The sequence below is a fragment of the Portunus trituberculatus genome, chromosome 41, assembly GCF_017591435.1.
Source record: "Portunus trituberculatus isolate SZX2019 chromosome 41, ASM1759143v1, whole genome shotgun sequence".
In the NCBI taxonomy this organism is placed as follows: Eukaryota; Metazoa; Arthropoda; class Malacostraca; order Decapoda; family Portunidae; genus Portunus; species Portunus trituberculatus.
This window is the reverse complement of record NC_059295.1, coordinates 24,755,204-24,779,647: the sequence shown is the minus strand read 5'-3', so window position 1 is coordinate 24,779,647 and position 24,444 is coordinate 24,755,204. Positions and strand designations below refer to the sequence as shown.

General features: G+C 38.4%; 2 protein-coding genes across 7 annotated transcripts in view; one reads left to right on the top strand and one right to left on the bottom strand.

The window, feature by feature from the left end:
• LOC123516598 (PMS1 protein homolog 1-like) overlaps positions 1-12,581 on the top strand; it is a 46,002-nt gene extending 33,421 nt beyond the window's left edge. For all 6 annotated transcript variants that reach the window (XM_045276129.1, XM_045276127.1, XM_045276126.1 and 3 more), the window contains 6 exons: positions 7,302-7,443; positions 7,821-7,898; positions 8,203-8,565; positions 8,730-8,857; positions 9,231-9,397; positions 10,231-12,581. In XM_045276129.1, the coding sequence (XP_045132064.1) occupies positions 7,302-7,443; positions 7,821-7,898; positions 8,203-8,565; positions 8,730-8,857; positions 9,231-9,397; positions 10,231-10,461 (1,109 nt within the window). In that variant the 3' untranslated portion in view covers positions 10,462-12,581. The remainder of the gene's footprint in view (positions 1-7,301; positions 7,444-7,820; positions 7,899-8,202; positions 8,566-8,729; positions 8,858-9,230; positions 9,398-10,230) is intronic.
• A 1,078-nt stretch (positions 12,582-13,659) lies between these two features.
• LOC123516595 (ras-like protein 2) overlaps positions 13,660-24,444 on the bottom strand; it is a 32,316-nt gene continuing 21,531 nt past the window's right edge. Inside the window, exons 3-4 of the mRNA XM_045276120.1 lie at positions 16,044-16,255; positions 13,660-15,115 (exon numbers count right to left, since the gene is read on the bottom strand). Coding sequence (XP_045132055.1) covers positions 14,921-15,115; positions 16,044-16,255 — 407 coding nt within the window. The 3' untranslated portion in view covers positions 13,660-14,920. The remainder of the gene's footprint in view (positions 15,116-16,043; positions 16,256-24,444) is intronic.

Genomic DNA, 24,444 nt, shown 5'->3' with positions numbered 1-24,444 from the left:
AGTAAAGGGAAAAGCAAGAAATAATAAGAGAAAACAACAAAACAAAGAATACATAAACACAACACTCACTGTCACTACCTTCACCACTCACACCACAGTCAATCACCATCTTCCTCTGAGCTTTACCACTTTATCAAAAATCCACTTATCAAAAAATAACCCCACATGCAGAAGAAGATGAAGGACGTTTTGGGGTCATCTTGGTAAAAAAAGGTAGGAAGGATGATGCAAATAATTATAGACCGATCAGTTTAACTAGTATAGTATGTAAGATACTAGAGAAAATCATTAAGGGTAGTATTTGGGAGCATTTAAATGAGAATAGATTAATTAGAGATACCCAACATGGCTTTAGATCAGGGAGGTCCTGTCTTACAAATTTGCTCGATATCTTAGAATATATTACCAAGTAGTTAGATGATGGAAATAGCATAGATGTTATATATCTAGATTTTAGCAAGGCGTTTGATAAGGTACCGATAGGAGGCTAGTGTACAAATTGAGACTACATGGGATAGGGGTAGGTTAGTTGATTGGATTAGTGAATGGCTTTCTGATAGGAAACAGAGAGTAGTATTAAATGGGGCAATGTCTGAGTGGAAGGAAGTGGTTAGTGGGGTACCCCAAGGATCAGTGCTAGGACCTCTTCTTTTCTTGGTGTACATTAACGATTTAGATATAGGAATTAGTAGCAAAGTATCAAAGTTTGCAGATGATACTAAGATAGCATGTGCAGTACAGGGTGAAAAGGACAATTACAGAATACAACGAGACCTGGACAGGCTGATAGCATGGGCAGACAGGTGGCAGATGGAGTTTAATTCTAAAAAGTGTCAGGTTATGCATTTAGGTAAAGACAACACAAACTTTAGCTATGAGATGGAGGGATGTTGGCTAGAGGCAGTAGAGGAAGGAAAGGATTTAGGAGTAGTGATAGACAGGACTATGAAATTTTCAAAGCAATGTTTAGAAGCAAGAAATAGGGCAAATAGGATCCTGGGTTTTATAAATAGAAATGTTAGTTATAAAAGTAAGGAAGTGGTGCGTAGCTTATATAATTCCTATGTTAGGCCCCATTTAGAGTATTGCATACAGGCCTGGTCACCCCACTATAGGCAGGATATCAACATGTTAGAAGCAGTTCAGAGAAGAGCAACTAGGATGATACCAGCATTAAAGCGCCTGGAGTATAGAGATAGATTAAAGGAATTAAACATGTTTTCATTTGAGAGGAGATGTATAAGAGGGATATGATAGAGTTATTTAAAATGTTCTCAGATACAAACTACATAGATGTGAGATCTTTCTTTACCTTAGAGGAGGGAAATAGGACTAGAAATCATGGCAGGAAGATTAGAAAGCAAGGCTGCAGGTTAGATATAAGAAAATATTTCTTTAGTCATAGGGTGGTAGACTTCTGGAATGCATTGCCAGAGACGGTTGTAAATAGCACTAGTTTGACAATGTTTAAAAACAGATTAGATAAGCACTTAAATTTATTAGATTTATAATTATGTATAGCACTGCATGATAGTTTTTATAAGAAATTTACTATAGTTAAACAAGACATGATCCCCATGTATGGGGACCACAAATTGTAGAGGATTTCGCTGCAGGACTTAGCCCTGTTAATGGGCCAAATATTTAGAATTAGTATATAATGTATTGTGTACTTGTAAGTGTATCTTTAAGTACTGATGACGAGGTCGCTGTGCGACTGATACAGGATAACCTAGATGGGCCCTGGTGGCCCTTTGTTATCCTATTATTTATGTTATGTTATGTTATGTTATGAATTATAGGCAGATTGGAGAGATTCCGTCTGTACTCAGTGCTGGCAGACTGCAAATGAGGTATGAGAAGAGCGGAGCTCCCACCTATTGGCGAGCTGCAGAACTCTCTGGTGCGCAGTTTGAAATTGCGTCTGGCGCTCAGTTTGAAAATGCGGTTGGGCCAAATCATGTATAAGCAAACCGATTGCGCAAATTTAATTAATTATAATATTTTTTCGGTCGCGTTATAACAAAAACGGGTAAATTAAACACGCATAAATCGAGTTACCTATGTGTGTATATATATATATATATATATATATATATATATATATATATATATATATATATATATATATATATATATATATATATATATATATATATATATATATATATATATATATATATATATATATATATATATATATATATATATATATATATATATATATATATATATATATATATATATATATATATATATATATATATATATATATATATATATATATATATATATATATATATATATATATATATATATATATATATATATATATATATATATATATATATATATATATATATATATATATATATATATATATACAGGCAGCCCCCCCCTTAATGAAGGGGTTACATTCCTAAAAAAAACCTTCGTTAAGCGAACCAATTATAAAAAGTTTAACCCCTGACTTGAACTTCCATTGAGAGTAAACAAAGCAAAAGTGCATCATAGTACAGTGAAAGGTTTATTGAAAGTAAAAATTATGAAGTTAAACATTTAGGCAGTTTTAATTTAACCCTTATGTTCCAGTGATTAAATTATTTTCCAATATCCCATGATGGGTAAAAATGATAAACCTAGAAATTGTCAGAAGACTGTTTGAATGCTAATAATTATTTTCTCTTTGTTATTCTGAATACAATGATGTACTTTCTAGCTCGATGTGATCTCTGAAAGTTTAGTTGTTGTCTTATCAAGGATTCCTTCTCCGCCCGCTGTGTGATCCGTCAAGCAGAAACAGCTTGATGAGCAAGGACACCGTGGAAACATACACACACACACACACACACACACACACACACACACACACACACACACACACACACACACACACACACACACACACTCACACACGGTAGCTCAGTGGTTAGAGCGCTGGCTTCACAAGCCAGAGGACCGGGGTTCGATTCCCCGGCCGGGTGGAGATATTTGGGTGTGTCTCCTTTCACGTGTAGCCCCTGTTCACCTAGCAGTGAGTAGGTACGGGATGTAAATTGAGGAGTTGTGACCTTTTTGTCCCGGTGTGTGGTGTGTGCCTGGTCTCAGGCCTATCCGAAGATCGGAAATAATGAGCTCTGAGCTCGTTCCGTAGGGTAACTCTGGCTGTCTCGTCAGAGACTGCAGGAGATCAAACAGTGAAAAAAAATTACACACACACACACACACGGTAGCTCAGTGGTTAGAGCGCTGGCTTCACAAGCCAGAGGACCGGGGTTCGATTCCCCGGCCGGGTGGAGATATTTGGGTGTGTCTCCTTTCACGTGTAGCCCCTGTTCACCTAGCAGTGAGTAGGTACGGGATGTAAATTGAGGAGTTGTGATCTTTTTGTCCCGGTGTGTGGTGTGTGCCTGGTCTCAGGCCTATCCGAAGATCGGAAATAATGAGCTCTGAGCTCGTTCCGTAGGGTAACTCTGGCTGTCTCGTCAGAGACTGCAGCAGATCAAACAGTGAAAAAAAATTACACACACACACACACACACACACACACACACACACACACACACACACACACACACACACACACACACACACACACAGTGGTTAGAGCGCTGGCTTCACAAGCCAGAGGACCGGGGTTCGATTCCTCATAATCACTGTCACTGTAGTCAGGCTCAGAAGCACTGCTAAATAAAAATTATCTGTCTTGTTCCATAGTGAGTTATGAACTGAGACGTCCCTTCGCTCTTATCAGAGTGCTTTTGACACAGCGGGTCGCTGGGGTTGCCAAGTGTCACTCTCAGAATGGGAGAATAGCTTCGTTATTCCTAAATATACAGAGCTAGCGGCAACACTACAGGTGGAAAAAGAAGCCAGATACTTCCACTCGCCATCTGACTTGAGAAACCGCGCGTCGAGCTCAAACATGAGGCGCGAAAATTCTTGATTATGGGAACGATCGCCGTCACTACAAACGCACTGATACAATCGTTCATATATGATCGCCGGAATATAAGGCTTAAGTCATCATAATGTACACTAATGTATGTACATAACTTTATAATGTTGATGATCTTAAATTTATGAAGGGAGGGAGAGTGAAATGGGAAAGATACTAACCGGCAGCCTGTGGAATGTAAACAAAGGGTGCATCATTGTATCACATACAAAACTTATGTACCACGTTTCCACAAGGCTTTCCATTTTACCCATTGTAGAGTCATGAGTTCAGGTGGTTCTTTTAGCTTGCAAGGAAGATATGATCTCACCAGCCTTCTTAATAGAGTCTGCTGACTTGAAAATAATAGAGACAGTAGATGGAGTCAAGATGGTGGCGAGCAATGCTATTCGTTTTCTTGCCTCTCGTGTCTGTGAATAATATCCAGCTTCACTTCAAGATTAAGAGACTTTCTGGTCTTCTTAGCAACGCTAGGTGACATTGCAGGGCGTTTTGGTGGTAAGTTGAGCGAGGGAAGACGAGCTGCTGCTGATGCTGTTATTGTTTTGAACCAGGGGGAGTGAGTGGTGCGCGTGTTGTCCACAAGAAGCGCTGGTGTATTCAAAAGCCTGTCGGCTAGCGTGATACGGCGGTGCTTTCAAACTTGGAAAAAATTACCTGGATAAAACTTCGTTAAAGCGAGTTTGGTGTTTGTTAAACGAGCAGATGGTAGTAAAATGAAACCTTTGTTGTAGTGAAATTTCGTTGTGTGAACCTTTGTTAAGCGGGGATTGCCTGTATATATATACAGCATATACAGGTGTTTATTTATCCGAGGGATACGATCCAGAAGGGACCTCGTAATGTAGAAATTGCATAAAATAAACATGATTACCGAACCAAACTGTACTGTACATACCAAGTCTGCATTCAGCTGACATTCTTATCTGCCTTTGGACACCACTGGTTCAAGCCTTCTTCTGTCATGCTACGATGTAAACAAAGCCACTAGTGTATTTACCTAGTTGTAGTTTTACAGGGCCTGGGCTTTATGCTCGTGTGGCCCTGTCTCCATATCTACACTACACGTCTCCATCTACACTACACTCCACCTGCTAGGCACCAAAATCTACCCAATACCTGTAGCGGGCAGCAGTGCCACCCGCATATTGACATGTGTGAACCCGCCTATAGTGTAGATATGGACTGAGGGATATATATACAATATGTTGGATAAGGCACTGAGAGAGGAGAGCGGAAAGAAACATCAACATTAGCAGTGCATGGGTAACAAGTGAAACATTTGAAACATTTTTATTATCCCATATAAATGTATAAAGTAATAACAAAATAATCATCATTATTTTAGGAAGCCCATTTAAAGCCAAGCTTTTTGGGCACTAAGCATAGGGACAGCGTGTTGATTTGGGAACACCTGGTGACACCTGGTGGCTGCATCACTAGACTAAACCAGCCGCATAACTTGATTTTCTTGACATCTTGTTATTTTAAATGATATGTGTAATTTGAAAAAAAATGACTAGGTTTTTTAGCCTCGTGTTATTTCAAAATCGGATAATCTAAACATTTTAAAATCAAGAAAAAATACCTCTATATGCACACAGTAGACAATGAAAAATTCACCAATTGATATTTTGGAAACATTAGTGTTAGAGCGCCTTTTTAAATTTACCGTGTTAGTGTGCCATTGTTTTCTGAAGGCACTGGTTATGTTCTGATGGCTCTGTGTTATAAGATCATGTCTTTGGTCATGTCTTCTCATTTAGTAATTTATTTGCTACTGTATAGTGCAGTTATGGATTCAGCATAGAAAAGATGTGGTGTAAAATGCAAACGTCGTGTTAAATCACAGACAGTAAAAGTGTAAAAAAAATTTTGATTTGTTTTCTATTTAGTGTTTAATTGTCTTTTAAAGTATTTTACATGAAGTTAATTTCTGTTAGATATATAGTATAATAAGCATATATAGGTTGAACCTCACAAATCCAGCAATACTATTTGGACTTGAGGCTTGCCAGACCAGGGAACATTTTGGACTACAGGTTGTCCTTAAGATACTACAGAATACCGTGTCCTGTATCTTACAAACCATCATGGCTAAAGATGTCGGTCATAGTGGGCAAAATAGCACACTTTAGACAAGTCTATCTGTGGCTGGCTTTAAACTTGTGATGTTGTCCATATGCCTCTTGCCATTGGAACTATTGTCAATATCATCATAACTGGATGTATATCCATAACATGATCCCCAACTGTTTATATTATGAATTTGACAATAGATATCAGTGACAATGAGTAAATACTATCCTTTGATGTAATAAAGTACAGAGGAACTTTGAGTTACGAGTGTCTCAACTTATAAGTAATCCAAGATACAAGCTGTCACTCATTTTGTTTGACTTGTGAGCCAAAATTTAAGTTATGAGCTAATTCCAGGTTTGCCACCACCATTTGGTGCAGCAAATGCCCAGCATCCTGTGTCTGATGTATTCTGTTTACTTTTTTTTATTTTGCCCTGGAAGCATTTCTTGTTTCATGCTAGTGTTTTGTGCTTTTTGTGCAGTTATGTAACCAAATTTCTTTTGTCTGACTATGGGAGTTAAGTAAGTGACACTATGTAATGAGACATGCCTTACTCGCTTCTGAAACATTCTGAAAAGGTGGATGAAACAAGCCTCCATGGACAGCTGTTTTTTGTGAAACGCTTTGTGTGCGTTCCACGGGATATTTATTTACAACATTGTCCACACCCCATGGTGAATAAGTGTATCACCTCACCTGCTTCCGGACTGCATTTTAGATTGCATACTGAGCAGATGAAAAAAAGGAAAGCGTGGTGAAAAAGCCAAAAAAGTAACGAAAAAAATTAAGTGAAAGTGAAGTAAAAAAAATGTAGCAATCAAGTTAGCAATAAAGTGTAGCATTGAGAGTGTAATGAGCAAGTTAAGTTCAGCAATTAAGTGAGTTTATTGCAAACTAAAATAACTGAAAAAGCATGTGATTTGTTATCCTTGAGTTTAGTGTTCTGCCTAAGGAATGAAGCAAGCAGGAAACTCATGAGGAGCAGTGTACACTATGTATATATGTAATTAATTGATTTATTTTTTTGAGAATTGTAGGTTTGGACCATTCCATATTTCCAAAGCACACTTTAAAGAATTTTTCCTTATAATTGTAAATTAAGGAAACTAGGTAGATATTGATGATTAATATGCAGAATACAAACTTTTGGAACTATGTCTGTCAATTCTGAAACCAGTGACAGTTTATGTTTGTTGTCACATTTTAAGAGCAAGTGCATTTCCCTTTTATTACTCTTTTCGTGTATGGGGTCTGTCAACAGTACTGCGTGAACATCCTGGAGCTGATTTTGCATTTGTGGCAAAGGAGATGGCAGTCAGGTGGAAAACTTTGGACACAGACTCGAAAAGCCACTACAGAGAGCAGGCAAAGGCTGAGGCTGAAAGATTTCACATGCAAGTGAAGTAAGTTGTATGTATTTAGTATACTGTAGGTAGTAACTTTTGATAGAGGAAGATGCATGTCACTTTTGCTTGGCTCATTCCTTTTTCCCACTGACACTTCACTGCTTAAGTTTACAGGTAGGATTATGAGCTTCAAATAAAACCTTTTACAGAATCAATGTATGTTCTGTACAGTACATGAAACACTCACACAAATCAACCATCCATTTGTTAACACTGCTCAGAATAGTTATTCAACAATTACACAAAAAATACAAGGTAATAGAAATGATTTTTCACACACTCGCAACATAAATGGCATACATACACATTAATTTTCTTTTAGTTTTTATTCATTATATACAGTATGTTTATTGAAAAACTCCATGTTTTTTAAGGTTGATGAAAGAAAGTCGAGCACGTAGTGGTGGCTCTCCAATGGCTAGAGGATGCAGTACTGCAGGTTCTCTAGATAGGTAAGGCTTGGTGATTGTAAACTGATTCATAGTTATCATTCTGTTCTGTGTGCTATATTGCATTGGCTCTGGCTGTCCCTCTCCACACATTCCCATGGTTATATACCATATTGTGACAAGAATGCCAATGGCAGTGTTTCTTGTACTATATTGTTACTTGTTCCAAGAAACCATAATTTATTTACACCATACCCTGAGGGTTTGAATGGCCAGTTTATATAAGAACCATTTTTTTTTTGTCATTTCTCATTTTGTATTGGTTAGTTTTATGATATGTATTACATTAACTTTTGTGTATTTCCAGGTACATTGCCCCACTCACACCTTACATAAAGAATAAAGGAAAAGTCATACGGCAAGAGCGTTTTACAGGTGGTAGACCTTGGCTTCAGCACAGAAAAGATATCAAATGCTCACTTGATGCTATAAAAGAAAAAATGAATAAAAAAAACTGTGCCAAAAATACCAAGAATATTAGAAATAGTGATGATATCTTGACAATACTTGGGCAAGTTACTTCAAATGGAGGATGGGTTTGTGTGCTAGGGTCTGACATTGTAGCTCTGAATGTGTACAGAGTCTATGAAATTGTCTTGTACAATAACCTTTTGAAGACTTTTAAACTATCCATGAAGTCTCTTGATACTTCAATACCCTTCAATGCAAGGTAGGTACTGTGACTGCCTGTGATTTGTATATTGTTTGCAATAATACCTTACAGTGCGAGTAATTAGTTTTTTCCTTTTCAAGTGAATTTTAGTGTATTATATTTTGTTTTTTCCCTGCCATTAACTGTAATCATTAATGGTGAAAATGTTCTTGTCTCTGCAGCAATGTGGGAATGGAGAACTGGACAGCCTTACTGATGCTACCACGAGAGTTGGTTCCTGATCGCAATTTTTATTGGGTTACTGATCAAAGACTCATGGCTAATGGGTTTCATATTGCTTTGTTTCCTGGTAATCCAAATGAATTTTGTATACTGGTGCATGTGCCACCACAGCACATTGCAATGCTATTTACTCATCTTCATAGATTTGTACCTTAGTAACTAACAAATCAATTCAACAAAGTCTTTGTTGAATTGATTTTTTTTTTTTTTTAAGAATTGTGCATTAAGGTGCCTGAGATACCATGTCAATGATTGACATGGTGATGTAATTTGCAAAACTTATGAACACTCTTCACAGTATTTATTTTTTATTTATTTTTTTTTTTTCCGAATCTAGTGACTTGTTTGTCAGCTTTTTTTTTTTTAGGTTCAGTTACTTTTACTCCTTCTTACTTTCTCACACATAAATAAACTTTCTCTTTCATATATGTAACTTACAGGTACCACAGCTAGTGTTACTATATCTCATGGAGAAATCACACAAATGGCACATACTGTCAAGTTTTATGGGATCACTGACTTGAAGGAAATTCTGTCTCTTCTTGCTGCCTCTCCACTTGCCAGCCTTCAGCAGACACGCCCTCTCAAACTGCAGCATTGGATAAAGGTATTTGTTATCGTTGATAAATTTGTGCTAAAGTTAGGATGAAAATATATCCAGAATGAAAGTAATATGTAAAAAGTGAAAAAGGCACTACATTTTGTAGAATTGTTACAATGATGTGTCTAAATATATAGGGAGTTGTGGAAGGCAGAGAAAGTTAACTTGGGCTAGGAGACAATCATTTCAATCCTGACTGGCAGGCCAGGCTAGTGTCTAACTTTAATAGCTATTGGAGACAAGTTATGGAGAGCTGATTGGTCCTTCAGTTGCACCCCTTTTCATCCACTTCATGATTGGCTCCATTACTTCCTCCTCCTGGATCAAGTGATCTACTTTGTGATTGGATTATGTCACTCCCCTTTGTGGCAACCTGCACTGCCACCTCTGCCCACACTAGGAGGGCAACCTGTGTGGGCAGAGGTGGCAGTGCAAAAGGGGAGCATTGCAATCTAATCACAAAGTAGGTCACTTGATCCAGGAGGAGGAAGTAATGGAGCAAATCATGAAACAGATGAAGGAGGTGCAACTAAAGGACCAAGCTCTTCATAACTTGTCTCCAATAGCTGTCAAAGTTAGGCACTAGCCTGGCCTGCCAGCTGTATTCCCCTGAAGAACCTCTGTGGGCCAGTCTAGTCAGGATTGAAGTGCTCATCTTCCAGCCTGAGTTAACTTTCTCTGCCTTTTAAAACTAGTCATAATGTTTCTACAGTTAGGGAGTTGTATTTTCTTCTTATGTACCATCATTGCTCTCCTGTTTTCCAGAAATTGTTAGATTTGTTAAGAAAAGCATGTATGGAGTTTCTCCTTTTAATCATTGGTGTAATATTTTCTGACAGGAAGAAGTTGTGAGATTGGTTCGATCAGCACCAAACATTTTAAGACAAGAGGATGTTCTTGAAAAAGTGAAGAGTTTACATTTGCTAAGCAGTGGAACTAAAGAAGTGGAGCAACTACCACTTGATCTTAAATGTATTCATGGTAAACCTGTTTTTACCAGACTGCATTCCTTACCAGACCTTCCATCCTTGGAGCAGGAACACAGTAACATTCCAACTAAAGTGATCTAAGGGTAAGACAAGCTTTCTAAGATGTACCATGTCCATCTATATCTTTATGAGTTTGACATTTCTGTGTGTGTGCCCTAATTATTTTGATGTATACAGGACCTGCTGATGCAAGGAATCCTGTCTTGATATTGTTTTTTCTGCCTACTTATTATAAGTGATGTGCACACCTTAGTTTTTTTTTTTTATTCTTCAGTGATTTCCATATATCTGTGCATCTATAGGGAAAGCTATTTGTTTTTCATGATTTAGGCAGGTATGTTTCTTCCCTCAAGTATTGTATCATCTTAAATATGCACATCATTGCACATGATCTTTTTATCAATAACAATTAATTTTTGTACATTTCCTTCATTTCTTTGATGAAATTATACTGTGTTGGAATTATGTCTTCTTTCATGTTCTATTCTTTAACGTATTATGTTTCCATAAGTGTATTATTCTTATATGTGGTTATTTGTTATTATCACTCCCAAACTTTTTTCAATTGCTTTCATTATTACATAATTTTCTGTCTTGTATGTTGACATTGGTCATTTTTCAATTTTCCATTTCCATTAGATGATATTTAACTGCATCTCTCTCTCTCTCTCTCTCTCTCTCTCTCTCTCTCTCTCTCTCTCTCTCTCTCTCTGTAGCAGTCCAATGTGGTTGTGTTTGCTTTTAATTCTGAAATATTGTTCACTTATAATAGTTCTCCATGAGGTGCTTTCTATTGCATTATACACCATTTTGATTTTTTTTTTTTTTTTTTTATGTAGGAGTGTCATTAGCCAAGGACAACAAAATTTTGAACAGGAGTGCCAATTCCCTGAGCTTCCAAATAGAAGATAAAAAAAGAGATAGCTGAGAAGTGTCTTGAATTCTCCCTCTTGAGAAGTTCAAGTCATAGGAGAGAGGAAATATAGAAGCTTGCATAGAGATTCAGAGTTTACTAGAGAATAGGAATGAATGATTGAGAATATTGGTTAACTCACATTAGAGGTAGACAGAATAAGGATAAAAGAACGTGTAAAGGTTGTGAGAAGAGGGAGACAAGCAGTTAGTATGATCAAAAGAGATGTTAGCATGAAGATGATATTACAACATATTGCAATATTGAGGCTGAAGACAGTAAGTTAGAGCAGAGGAGTTATTAGGGCAAAATGCTTTTGATTTAAAAAATACCTCCTCTGGTAAAGCATTGTGGCAATCTGTCACTACATGGATTTATTTTTTTTCTCATCTTTTTCTTATCTTCTCATTGTTCCTTTTTCTACTTTGTCCACTTAACATATGGTTTTCTTGTGAATATGAGTCTTGCAAAGAGTGTAGAGCCTAAATAATGCAAGCCATTGATAAAAGGTTGTGATCTTTCTTATACTGCATCTCATCCTATTACTTAACAAAAACAGTAACTGCTTTTCATTAGTGAAAACTTTTCTACCTGAGCAGGGTGCAAACCTCAGCCTACCACATGACAGGCAGATATATCATCTAGTAAGCAGTGTTTATATAAGAGTAGATAAGCTATATATATAAAAAAAAATCACTACAAAAAATATGCCAGCTTCATTTACTTTGGGAGCATTTGTCTTATGTAGCCTCAGGCTAGTACAGTGGTAATGCACTGGCCTAGCATTATTGAGGTTGGCAGATTGAGTCTCGCTTGGGCCCATGAGTTTAAGCTGTTTACTGGGAGGTTACTGCTTTGGTTGAACTGCCACAGTGAGGAGTTGGGTTTACCTGACTGACATTCTGGGGAGCATCAGATGTGTTGTATATTGGAACTAAAACCAACAAACTTTAATTTAAATCTATATATACAACCAGAATTTGCACTCCCAGTAAACATGTTTTGAAACCCAAAACATGAATACTTTATATACCATGATAGTACTTTAATTCTAAATTCAGCTTGACATACGTATACACAGCACCAAGATTTAGCAGGTATGTATTTTGACTTATATCAAGATGCATTTAGAAAAGAAGAAAGAGTTAAACAGAAGTTTTATTCATAGCCAAAAGAAATAGTTATCAGCTGAAATTCACACAAAACAGCTATATTGAATATAAGAAAGCTTGTACCTAAAATAAAATGAACACATGAGGGTTACATGTGAAGTAAAAAAATATATATGTACGTATGTATGTATATCCTTTTGGGATTTTAATGGTTATTTTCACTAAGCTGTGGCCATATGGCAGTACAGAGATAACTCATATGTTTATATAATATAACAGAGCAGATAGTTTGCAGCAACATATAATGGTGAATAATGTCAGGAAAAGAGGAAACACACTGAAAAATGCATATAAAAATGAAACTAAGGCCTGAAAATTGTTATGATTGTTAGTTTAAATGTGTTATTAATCATTGTACTCAAGTGTGGGCAGGGAAATATTTTGGATTGCTTGATGTGCCACGTTTAATGGATACAAGCAACTTTGGTAGATTTCTTTATGATAATCTTCTACACAACAAATTTTAAATTGTGGATAAATGGTTTGGAACACTTAATGGAAATCTTCCAGTCTAAAATACTTACCTGAGAGCAAACATTAGCTGAAAGATGAACAGGTTTCTTTGTACTTTTGCATATCTAAATTCATAAAGCCTCACAATGTCATTACTAATATATATATATATATATATATATATATATATATATATATATATATATATATATATATATATATATATATATATATATATATATATATATATATATATATATATATATATATATATATATATATATATATATATATATATATATCTACTACCATGTTGCTCATCCCACCTCATTCCTGAACATCATCTACTACCACACACACACACACACACACACACACACACACATATATATATATATATATATATATATATATATATATATATATATATATATATATATATATATATATATATATATATATGTGTGTGTGTGTGTGTGTGTGTGTGTGTGTGTGTGTGTGTGTGTGTGTGTGTGTGTGTGTGTAAAGTTAATTGCAACATGGTAGTAGATGATGTTCAAGAATGAGGTGGGATGAGTAGACACTAGTTTGGCGACAGTTTCCCACCGCTGATTAAGCACTACAGAAAATATTACCTGAACTGTTTTATATAATTTTCTGAGTGAAACAAAATGAGTTTGATCTGGTACAGTATACATGTATCATAAGGTATCTCAAATATTAGGTATTGAAACAGCAGCATTTCCATTCACTTGGCATATAGTCCGTTAACATGATCATGGTTTTTTTTATTCGTTGAATAAATTTTCATAAATCAGAGCTCCATTCAAGGCACATTACACACATAAATGTAATATATAAGTATGTTTGTCAAGAAGACAAAAATTTTCCTGTTATGTATATCAGATATATTATATACTCCTCAAATAATTGTCTGCCACTTTTTTTTTTTTAAGGTAGATAATTTATTTATATATTTATTTTATATTCAACACAAAACTGGCTACGTATGAATAATATATATCCACTTTATTCAAAACTTAATATGCAATGTATATATCCACTTTATTCAGGTGTTCCAGCAAATATAAGATTAAGTGTAAAGAATGGAACAAATAGAGTGTACTGAAGTTGAACAAATACTTGCATAATAGTAGTTTTTCTCTAAATCTACATACTGTATATCTTCACTGATTTCAGTATCATATTATTACCATGGCTTTGGACTTTCTCAGTATGGGATGTACACTAAAGGCTGGAGCACAAAGTTTACCTTTACTTGTGACTGGCTTTACCTTAATGTAGTTAACTTTTCTTTAATTAATATTGTACTCCTACTTGTGACCTAACATACCCAATATAGTCATACACTAAGTACTCTTACTGATACATCAGATCTACCTAGAACACCAATATAAGATGGATGTACTTTAGATTTTCTTTTTACACTTCACTGGACATGCAAGAGGTGACTATACATCAGTTTATGCGTCAGACTGGCACCCTTGCACATTACACAAGCCTCTGCCACAACACTGGAAGTGACAATTTAACATAAATAATTGTGAAATAGCTGCTACTGAAATACATTACATCAAGTGGATTTTTCATCTAACACTGATATCATGTTTTTTTTCCAAAATTCTACATTACCTTTAATCAAATTCATGAAATACTTAAGTGTTGTTTGAAATCTTGTGATAAAACTCTATTTTTGCACTAACCCATGGTTTAGAATTAAAATAATTTTACCAGAAATCACTTTGAAATAGGGATTGTACTCGTTCCTAATCACATTTTCCTGTAAAAAACATATTCCCTACATTTGTTTTTTTGCACAATAGCACATGGTACAAGTCACATTATTTAAATTCAAATGTTCCACCAAAAAGCTTATGAAAACTATAGTTCAGAAATGCACATAGTGTTCTGACATTTCTTCTGAACTGTTCCATGTTTAGTTATTTGTCTACACATTCATAAATGTAGTTGTCATCAGTCCTCAGACAATTACACAGTTCTTTTTGTCCTTTTTGGCAGCTGGCTTTGATGGAGGTCGCTCAGCTACCTGGAACTTTCGGATTATTCTCACTAGTTCGTAGAAAGATTGGTCAACATTGGTGCGGCTTTTGGCAGAGCACTCAATGTAAGGGATCTTGAGTTGCCGGGCAAGTGCATGAGCTTCTTCAATGCTTGTCTGTTAATGAGACAAAGTGTGATATAACATAGGCTGTGAGAATAGGCAAAAGAGGTCACATATAGTGTAGATGCATAGGGGAAAAAATGTGTTACTATATTATATTGAGGATTGAGTGGGAACAATAAATTCAAGGTCACTAAACAACATGGATAAATATTGTGAATGTAATGAAGATGATCAGTTTCAGGGAGTACAATACTGTATATCTATGCATTAAGCAGAAAGTAGGTTAATTTAAGGGCAGTTGAATTTTTTCATTTGATGTTTGCAGTCAGTATTCCACATGTACATACATTTCTTCTCAGCATAGAAAAGGAGTAATGATGAAAACAACAATAATAATAATACTTAAAAGGAGGAAAATAAAGAAAAGTTTATAAATCATCACTTTTGTTAAGATTTCTCAACATTTATACTTTTATATATCATATGGACAATGATATTAGAGTAGTATATTAGATTCTGCCAATACTTTTATATTCATGAGGTAGATAACAGCAGGTTTTTCAATTTTAAGAAATACATTTATTTTTAACTCATGGTTAGGAACTGCCACTTCATATTCATACATACATATATTCAATCCTTGATTTAATCAAGTATTGTGCTTGTAAGTTTAGCACTTATAAATGTTCTGCAATGATGTTGTGGGCATACATGAGAAACTTTTTTTGGAATCTTGTGTAAAAAGATAATAATTTTGAGAACCACTCACAGCTGCCAGTCTTTCACTTAAGCTACCATGTCAGGACAGGACAGCCTTACACTTTTGGTGAGCAAGCACTACAGAGTGATGGGAGATAAACTTTCAATTCTTCATGCCTAGACCAGGATTAAAAATTGTAATTATTCCCTGATTCAGAGTAAGTGGAATTGAAGTGAATTCTGTAAGAAATACTTCATGAAGGAACCATGCTGTGCTCACCACTCTCTGGTGCTCCAGATCTGCTTTGTTGGCCACCATCAGCATGGGGAATTCATCTCGGTCCTTTACTCGTAGGATCTGTTTGTGGAAGCGAGGTAGCTCATCAAAACTGTTACGATCAGTGACGGAGAACACCAGCAGAAAACCTTCCCCTGAGCGCATGTACTGCTCCCTCATGGCACTGAATTCCTCTTGGCCTGCTGTGTCCAGAACTGTAAAGTGTATAATAACTTAATTTCCTGTTACAAGTGGATATTGAGATCCATATATGATAAGAGTAACTATCAATAGGAAGAGAACTATTAATCCTGGAAACAAGCAGTGGTGCCACTCCATACATGTAATCCATATACATATGACAACAAATAAATCACTTGTATTCTGTCGGACTTTATCACACATAGGTGAGACTAGAAAAAGGGCTATGCAAGGAAGAAAAGTGATGGGGCTGCCATGGTACAGTGGGACCGCACGCACTTTTGGGGGCTACAGGATCCTCAAGTGCATGGGTTCGAATCCATGGTCCGAGGTTAGGAAGGACATCCACTTGGGGTAATGGTTCCCATATGCCAAAACCAAAAGTCCTCTGCCAGGAGGCACTGTCCTACCCTTAATACTACAAAGAAGCCCAATGCAAAAACTAGAAAAAAAAAAAAGCAAGAAAAGTGGTGATTTCTTGATCTATGGAAGTAAGAAACAAAGATCAACATAATGAAATAATATATCAACACTCGAATATGTAAGCAAGATGTTTCTGGAAATGCAACACATGGTTAAAGATGTAATCAATAGAAGAGAACTCAAGGAATGTCTGTGATGTTTAAAAAATGTCAGGTCAACATAATGAACACATGGATATTGTGTTGCTTGTCTCACATTTTTTTTATTGGTATTTTCTCACTGAAGTTACGTTACTTTATAATGGCACTTCTTTCCTCATCAGTGTCTTATATATCTTTAAATGGACTTTCTTTAACTTCTATTTCCTGAGAAATGACATAATCTTAGATGCTTTCTTGGACTTGAAGGCTTTTCCATATTGTGAGAAGACCATGCATTGTGGTTTGGTACATTGTATACATTAATCTCATATTTTTTATAACAAAGATGTTGTCAACTATTCAGTGATCACTACAACTATTCAGTAACCACTACAATCTTGCTTGCTCACTTGTTAGATTAGAAGGAATAAAAACTATGATAATGTTGCAAAATGAGTTCGTGAAAAAAAAAATAAATAAATTCATGATTCTCTCTCTCTCTCTCTCTCTCTCTCTCTCTCTCTCTCTCCAGGCTGCAGCAGTGAAAACAATGACCCCAACCTGACCTTAGCCAAGAGAAATTACTAGCACTCGCCTTCCTCCGATTGTAACCTATACATGGGAATCACAACTATTTTCTTTTCACAGCTTGCGCGCGCGCGCGCGTGTGTGTGTGTGTGTGTGTGTGTGTGGGCTTGCGCGTTACTTCACCGCCGAATACCTTTGGAGTCAACAGTCAAGACACTGCAATACATTTTATACATAAGTTTATGCGGGCGCGTGGGCGGGTTGTAGGACGAGCGTGGGTGGAGCCGGGCAGGTGTGAGGGCCCGCGCCATGTTAGGCCACAACCTGGAGTAGGCCCGGAGTGAAAATAAAGAAAACAAAAAAAGAAAAATGGTGTGGTGGGCGATGTTCAGCATTAAGAATGGGCAAGACGTAAAGAGTATGTGCCTTGGCTGCCATCTCCATACACTCACCACACCCTTCCGCCCACCACAGTCTGCCAACACCAACACCTTACCGTACACACCACACGTATTCCACTTACTGGTACACCACGTGTCTAATACCTTTCACAAGTGTTCTGTGTGTGTGTGTGTGGCAGTCATCATATTTAGACAAACAGGGTAGGTGTGGGCGCTGATTTGTGCTGTAATGGTGGTGGGCGTGACACGATTCTCTCTCTCTCTCTCTCTCTCTACCATTTTTTTTCTTGTCAAAGCCGCCTCACTATCATCGTCATCATCATCACCACCACTACCAACACCACCACCATCTTTTCACCGCACATCTGTCAGGCGTCATTCATTCACCAGCACATTTCAGCCTCTTAACGCCCTCCTCGTCTGCTAGGGGCTCAGGTTGGCACTGACTATGATGCGGCACTGGAGGTGTATGGAGGGGAGCACATGGGGGAGCGGGGAGGACAGGGTAAGCCTCTCAGTGGTGCAGCTGTCACACACAAACATGACCATACTAACCTCCCACTCCTGCTACTCTCCGTCACCGATATCCAGAGAGCAGATCTTCCCACACACACACACACACACCACACATTTCATGTTTCTAGAATGCGTACTCGTCATCCGTTCTCACAAATCTGAAGTGCTATAAGAAGATCGTTTGTTAATGAGATATGAGTCTCCCACAAATATTCTCACTCGTGTCGAAATATTCGTAGACATTATAGGCACGTTATGCTTTTTAGCCTTCCTGACGCCGACGATTTTATTTAGCTCTTCATCTGCCGCTGTTATGATCATATCTTTACTCAGCCTCAACCAACATTAATTTACGAGAACCCTAACCACATCATCGCTAGACGCTTAGGGGGGGGGGAGGGATATAAGAAAGTGTCATGAGTTTGTTTGATATCAGAACGGGATGATGACAAGTCTTCTTAAAGCAACTGGCAAGCAACAAAGAACACGTCTTGCAGGTATCTGCTAATGATAACACATAGCACATTAATATGTATAGGCTCGCTAGGATTCACGTCAGTGTGTCCACTGATATTCGGAGACTGTACAAAGATATTGCTGCTAACGTAAACAAAGGAAATTAATGAGATTGTCACCAGGGAACGGCCCTAACCGCAATCCCCCTCCCTCCCTTAGGGTGAACTGACACTCAAGGCTGTGAGATACCACTATGTCACTCCGGCACGACATCAATCATATCTGCCTGTAGCCAAGTCATTAAGGTGTGTAATGGTGCAGGCTGAGGTGACCGCGATCAAGGCGGCAGCGCGTGAGGAGGCAGGGTTTTGGTTGGAAGGGGTAGAGTCGGTCTGCTTACGGAAAGGTTTCGTCATAAGTGTGAAAAAAAGTTACAAACTGCATAGACTGAAAAATGTGCCCCATTTAGCAAGGAGGGTATAGCAGATGGATGTAGGAGCGTGGGATGGGATGGGAGTCCCACCTGAGTGGTAATAATAGACAGTGTGTGTGTGTGTACCCTCAGGGATGAGAAAGGGGGGAGCAGTATACATGGTCTAACAGCATTCATGCCTCAGCGTGTGTGCATGCATTTACGCTTACGTTTTCACCTAAACAAAATAAAAAGTCACCTGTTGCACCTTCCTGGTCTTGCCTCACTTCTGAAACCATCACCAGGCGGGCACCCGCACGTACTGTACCTAACCTGCTCACAACCTGACAGCTGCTGGAAGAAAACATGTTACGTTACGTGCCATACGGTGAAATAAAAATGTCACTTTATATTTTAAGAGGGGAAAAAAAAAAACAGCTAATCAAAGGAATCTGCATTATGCTGTAGTGATGTTACAATTTAACAGAATAACAAAGGAACAAACAGGTTTGTCCTGGATACCAAGGCTTGGAGTGGCTTTCCCCTGACCCAGTGATCCTCCTCACCTTATCAAGCGGGCCTGCCAGCGCGGCCGTGAGCAGATGGGGCGGAGGGAGGGACGAATAGGACGGAAGGTTATGGTGGCCACACACCATCCTTGTGTTATGTAATTATCGTATCAACGACGTACATGCACGTGCCGCTTGCAAAAAAATTGAGTGAGTTAAAAAGAAAAATATTATTTATTTATTTATTATTATTTTTTTTTATAAAACCTGACATTTCTTTCAGATGGAATGACTCAACTGTTTGCTTCTACACAATTCATGAAACATTTAAAAAGGAAATGTCTGGAGACAAAATCCGGTGTTAATTAATGCTGTCGCTAATCTTTTCCTGGTAAAAATAAGTGTCACTATACCCGGCTACATCCGCCCAACAACGTCCCCCCCGCACCCCCCGCGCTTTAGTTCCCGAACACACACATCATAATAATAATAATAATAATAATAATAATAATAATAATAATAATAATAATAACGATAATAATAATAATAATGATGAAATGATGATAATAATAAAGAATAAAATAAAATAATAATAATGATAAAGTTTATTGACCACAAGTTCAAATTTAAATACATGGACAATTATTTTGAGAGCACATCATAGTTCAACATGTGCATGGCGTGAAAGAACTATCGTGATCCATCCAATTCAACGAAATGAACACATAATGCGAATATGTAAACATCTACTCCAATGAAGTATAGTTGATTATATAATACTTTGATACACACCCACACCCAACCACACACACACACACACACACACACACACACACACACACACACACACACACACACACCCCTTAGATCAACCTGTTTATAGTGATTCATCGCAATTCTTGATTACTTTCTCCAATCGCTTGAGTTGTGATCCTTACAAAGAGCGGTGCCGCCACAACCAGGGCTAACACAAGTCACGAATCTTGTCACGTCTAGCACAAAGTATTCCTGTCAAAATGAAACAGCTTCCTGTCTCACTATGATCACTGGTAACGTTCTTTTAGGTACTCGTGTTATTAAGGAGAGTCGTGGCAACAAACAATGTGTGAGTCCAGCATGGATCCTAAGCCCAGGAGGTACTGATGGTATTGACTTTGTGTTGGATCTCTTAACAAACAATTTTGAATTATGCTTTTAGTCTCTTCTGGTCACTTGGCTTCAGTAACAATTAATGAGGGAGTTATTAACGCTTTGATAGTTAATGGGGAGTCCGACAACTGCTATTTAACTTGAATAAGTAACCGTGCACCACAACGTATTCTTAACCTTGAGGAAAAGCCGAAGCAGTCATGGGATTAACGTGGGATTTACCGTGAGAGTCTGCTGGCCTAACCGAGCAGCAGCAGCAGCAGCACCATGACCACCACCACCACTACACAGATGCAATCCAACGCCAAGAACTTGTGAAGGAATGGCACGGATAAATATAAACAACGGATCAAAATAACCTCTATTATTCAAAAGGGAGATGGAGCCAAAATATCTCGCAGGTGTGCTTGTTCAGGTGGTCATAGGAGGATGAGAGGATGGCAAGAAAGTAAGGGAAGGAAGGTTGCTAGGCAAAGCAGGGAGGGAAAGGGAGACGGGAGGTACAAGGACAGAAAGAAGAGCTTAATAAGAAAGAAAATAATAGGAAACAAAAGCGAAAGGAAGGACAAATAAATGAATGCTAAAGAAGAATTGTGAAATAAATTCATTATAGGTAGAAATACATCGAGAGGAAGAGGGAAGAGAGGGGGAAATCTGATGAGAGAGAGAGAGTCGGATAAGGTGGAGAGGCCCATCAGAACAACGATATGAAACGCTACTCAGGGAAGCCTAACCCCAAATTAGATACGAATCTCTCTCTCTCTCTCTCTCTCTCTCTCTCTCTCTCTCTCTCTCTCTCTCTCTGACGTATCACGTTTCTAAGCCAATGGTGATAATAGGTAACAGTTAAGACTGACAGAATGATAATCAATTGACAAGACGCGGAGTCCACACACACACACACACACACACACACACACACACACACACACACACACACACACACACACACACCAAAGAAGACGCAAAAATGTCGCAAGATGATGGACAGAATAAACGGAGAGAGAGAGAGAGAGAGAGAGAGAGAGAGAGAGAGAGAGAGAGAGAGAGAGAGAGAGAGAGAGAGAGAGAGAGAGAGAGAGAGAGAGAGAGAGAGAGAGAGAGAGAGAGAGAGAATCCAGTTATTGCCACATATGATAGTGAAGGCAGTGATAGTGTTCTGTAGCACCTTATCCTTATCCTAACAAACACACACACACACACACACACACACACACACACACACACACACACACACACACACACACACACACACACACACACACACACACACACACAGAGAAAGAACTGTTCTGGGCAATTGTGACTATTAGTTGAATTCTTCCCTACCCTCTTGACTTCCATCCTACGAGCGGTCCACCTGCATCTGTCCACCAAGCCCGCTATCAACTAGCTAGATGCACACAAGTCAACACGACAGGAAAATATTTCGTAAAGTTAAAATCGGAACTAGCTGCATGTTTCTTTGTGTAAGTTCAAGCAGGCAGAAATGTGTCATAAGTCGATATTTTTAGCCTGTTTATCCTGCTTGCTTGTTGGTGCACCTGTGCGGTCGAGCGCTTTTACCTACGGTGGATAAATGAGCCAATGAGAGAATGTGAAGCTAGAAATCGTTCACTGAGACGAAATTGTACTGCAGTTTACTTGTGTTTGTGGTACCTATGCGATCCAGCAAGGGACAGATGGGGGAGAGATGAGAGTACATGACGATATAAACGGGAAGAAGTGGACGCGTTACTGTTGCTACTAGTTCACGGAGGCAGAGGTGAGATATTCTTGCACATGTGATCGAACTCGACTGCTTAGGTGGACGGGCTAATGATTTTCGGAGAGTAGAATGATTGCCTGGCTGGATGAAAACTCATATTAGTGGTAAAAAAGGAAACAAAAAGAAATGTATGGCGTTAAACAGAGCAGCCAAACGTAGCCGAAGGTGAAATGTGACTTCATGGTGTGGATAGATGGAACAAAATTTTAGATTATATCGCATCAAAAGAAAAACATATAGCCTTCGGGAAAACAACAAAACTAAGCGATCAATTCTTCTCTTTTGGTTGCGTTAATCGACACTGATTCCTCATTTGCAGGGACGAAGATTATTCAAATTTTGTGTCGTATGTAACAGTCTATGCCATGATCTTTTGAATAAATAAATAAATAATAAATAAATGAATAAAATGTTCATAAAGAAAAAAAAACATATGTAAGCCTAAACATACACTTTTCTCTAAGAGCCAGTGCCATCTTAAAAAGTCGTATGCAAGCAGGTGTTGGTGATAAAATAAACCTGTACCGTGTGTGTGTGTGTGTGTGTGTGTGTGTGTGTGTGTGTTATGATTCTCTGCCCCTCCCCCTACACACAACCTGCCATTGTCCACTTGTCACGAGGTCGCCCCACACCCGACGCAGCACTGGCAGTCTCCCGGGTATCCAATCCACTATAAGGGCAACCCCTTACATGTGCTGGTTCCTTGTATGGTATGTTATTTATTGCCTCTTGAAAGTGTAGTAAAAAACTACATCTACTACTACTACTACTACTACTACTACTACTACTACTACCACTACTACCACTACTACTACTACTACTACTACTACTACTACTGCTACTACTACTACTACTACTACAACTACTATGGGTGGAGGTAGCAGCAAGGCACACACACACACACACACACACACACACACACACACACACACACACACACACACACACACACACACACCTCTACCGGTGCTACGTTGCAATAAGCAGCGCTTCGATTTCATTCTAAGGCAGCCATGTGACACCTTCTGTATGTAGAAGTAATGTTTCAGTCCACACAAGTGATCTACGTACGCTACGTGGTGCTTCGACTGTGTGAATGCTTCGGTGACCTCCGTTAGCTTTTAAAACAACCACGAATCGTTTCCTCCAACACAACAGGTTTGTGGCGTCAGCGCTATATGCAGGAAACTAAGAATATGTTGCCTGGCATTATTTTTCCACTGTACCCATGGCACAGCGTCCTGATGGCTCGCTGCTGAGCCAACAACAGGTCAGGCTCAAGCTTGTACACCGCGTCCGTTGTGTTTAAAAGAGTGATGACTGACAAAGGAAATCAGCTCTGCGGTGCACTGATAAGCATTACAATAATAACCAATCCTACATAAGCTCTAAAAGTAATTACAAATATTCGCAAACTCAGCGAAAGCGAGTGACAGCGTGTCCTCAAACTCAGTGGTCAATGCTCCCTGCCATGATTCTCATAGATGCGTCGAGGCATCTGCTGTGAGACGGCAGCAGCAGTAGCAGCAGCAGCAGCAGATTGCGAGGAATGAGGGGCGCCAGAAACCGTGTGAAGAGAGGGAAGGAGGGGCAGGGGGGAAGGGTTGCCGGAGTGCCTGGTCCTGCCTTGTGCCAAGACGTTATCAGTGGAGGTGCGGGTGGACGGAGGTGGTGTGGATAAGGCCTCTGACTAACACCAGACGACCCCGCCCCTCCTTCACTCACACTCACTCTCTCTTCCTCTTCCACTTCTTCCTCTCACTTTCCTTATCTTCCACATAATTCTGTCCCTTTAACCACAAACATTTTACTTCGTCTATTTGGCCATGCTCCCTTCAACCTAATCTCTCTCTCTCTCTCTCTGTTCATTCTATTTCTAGATGGCTCCTGCCTGGCCTTGG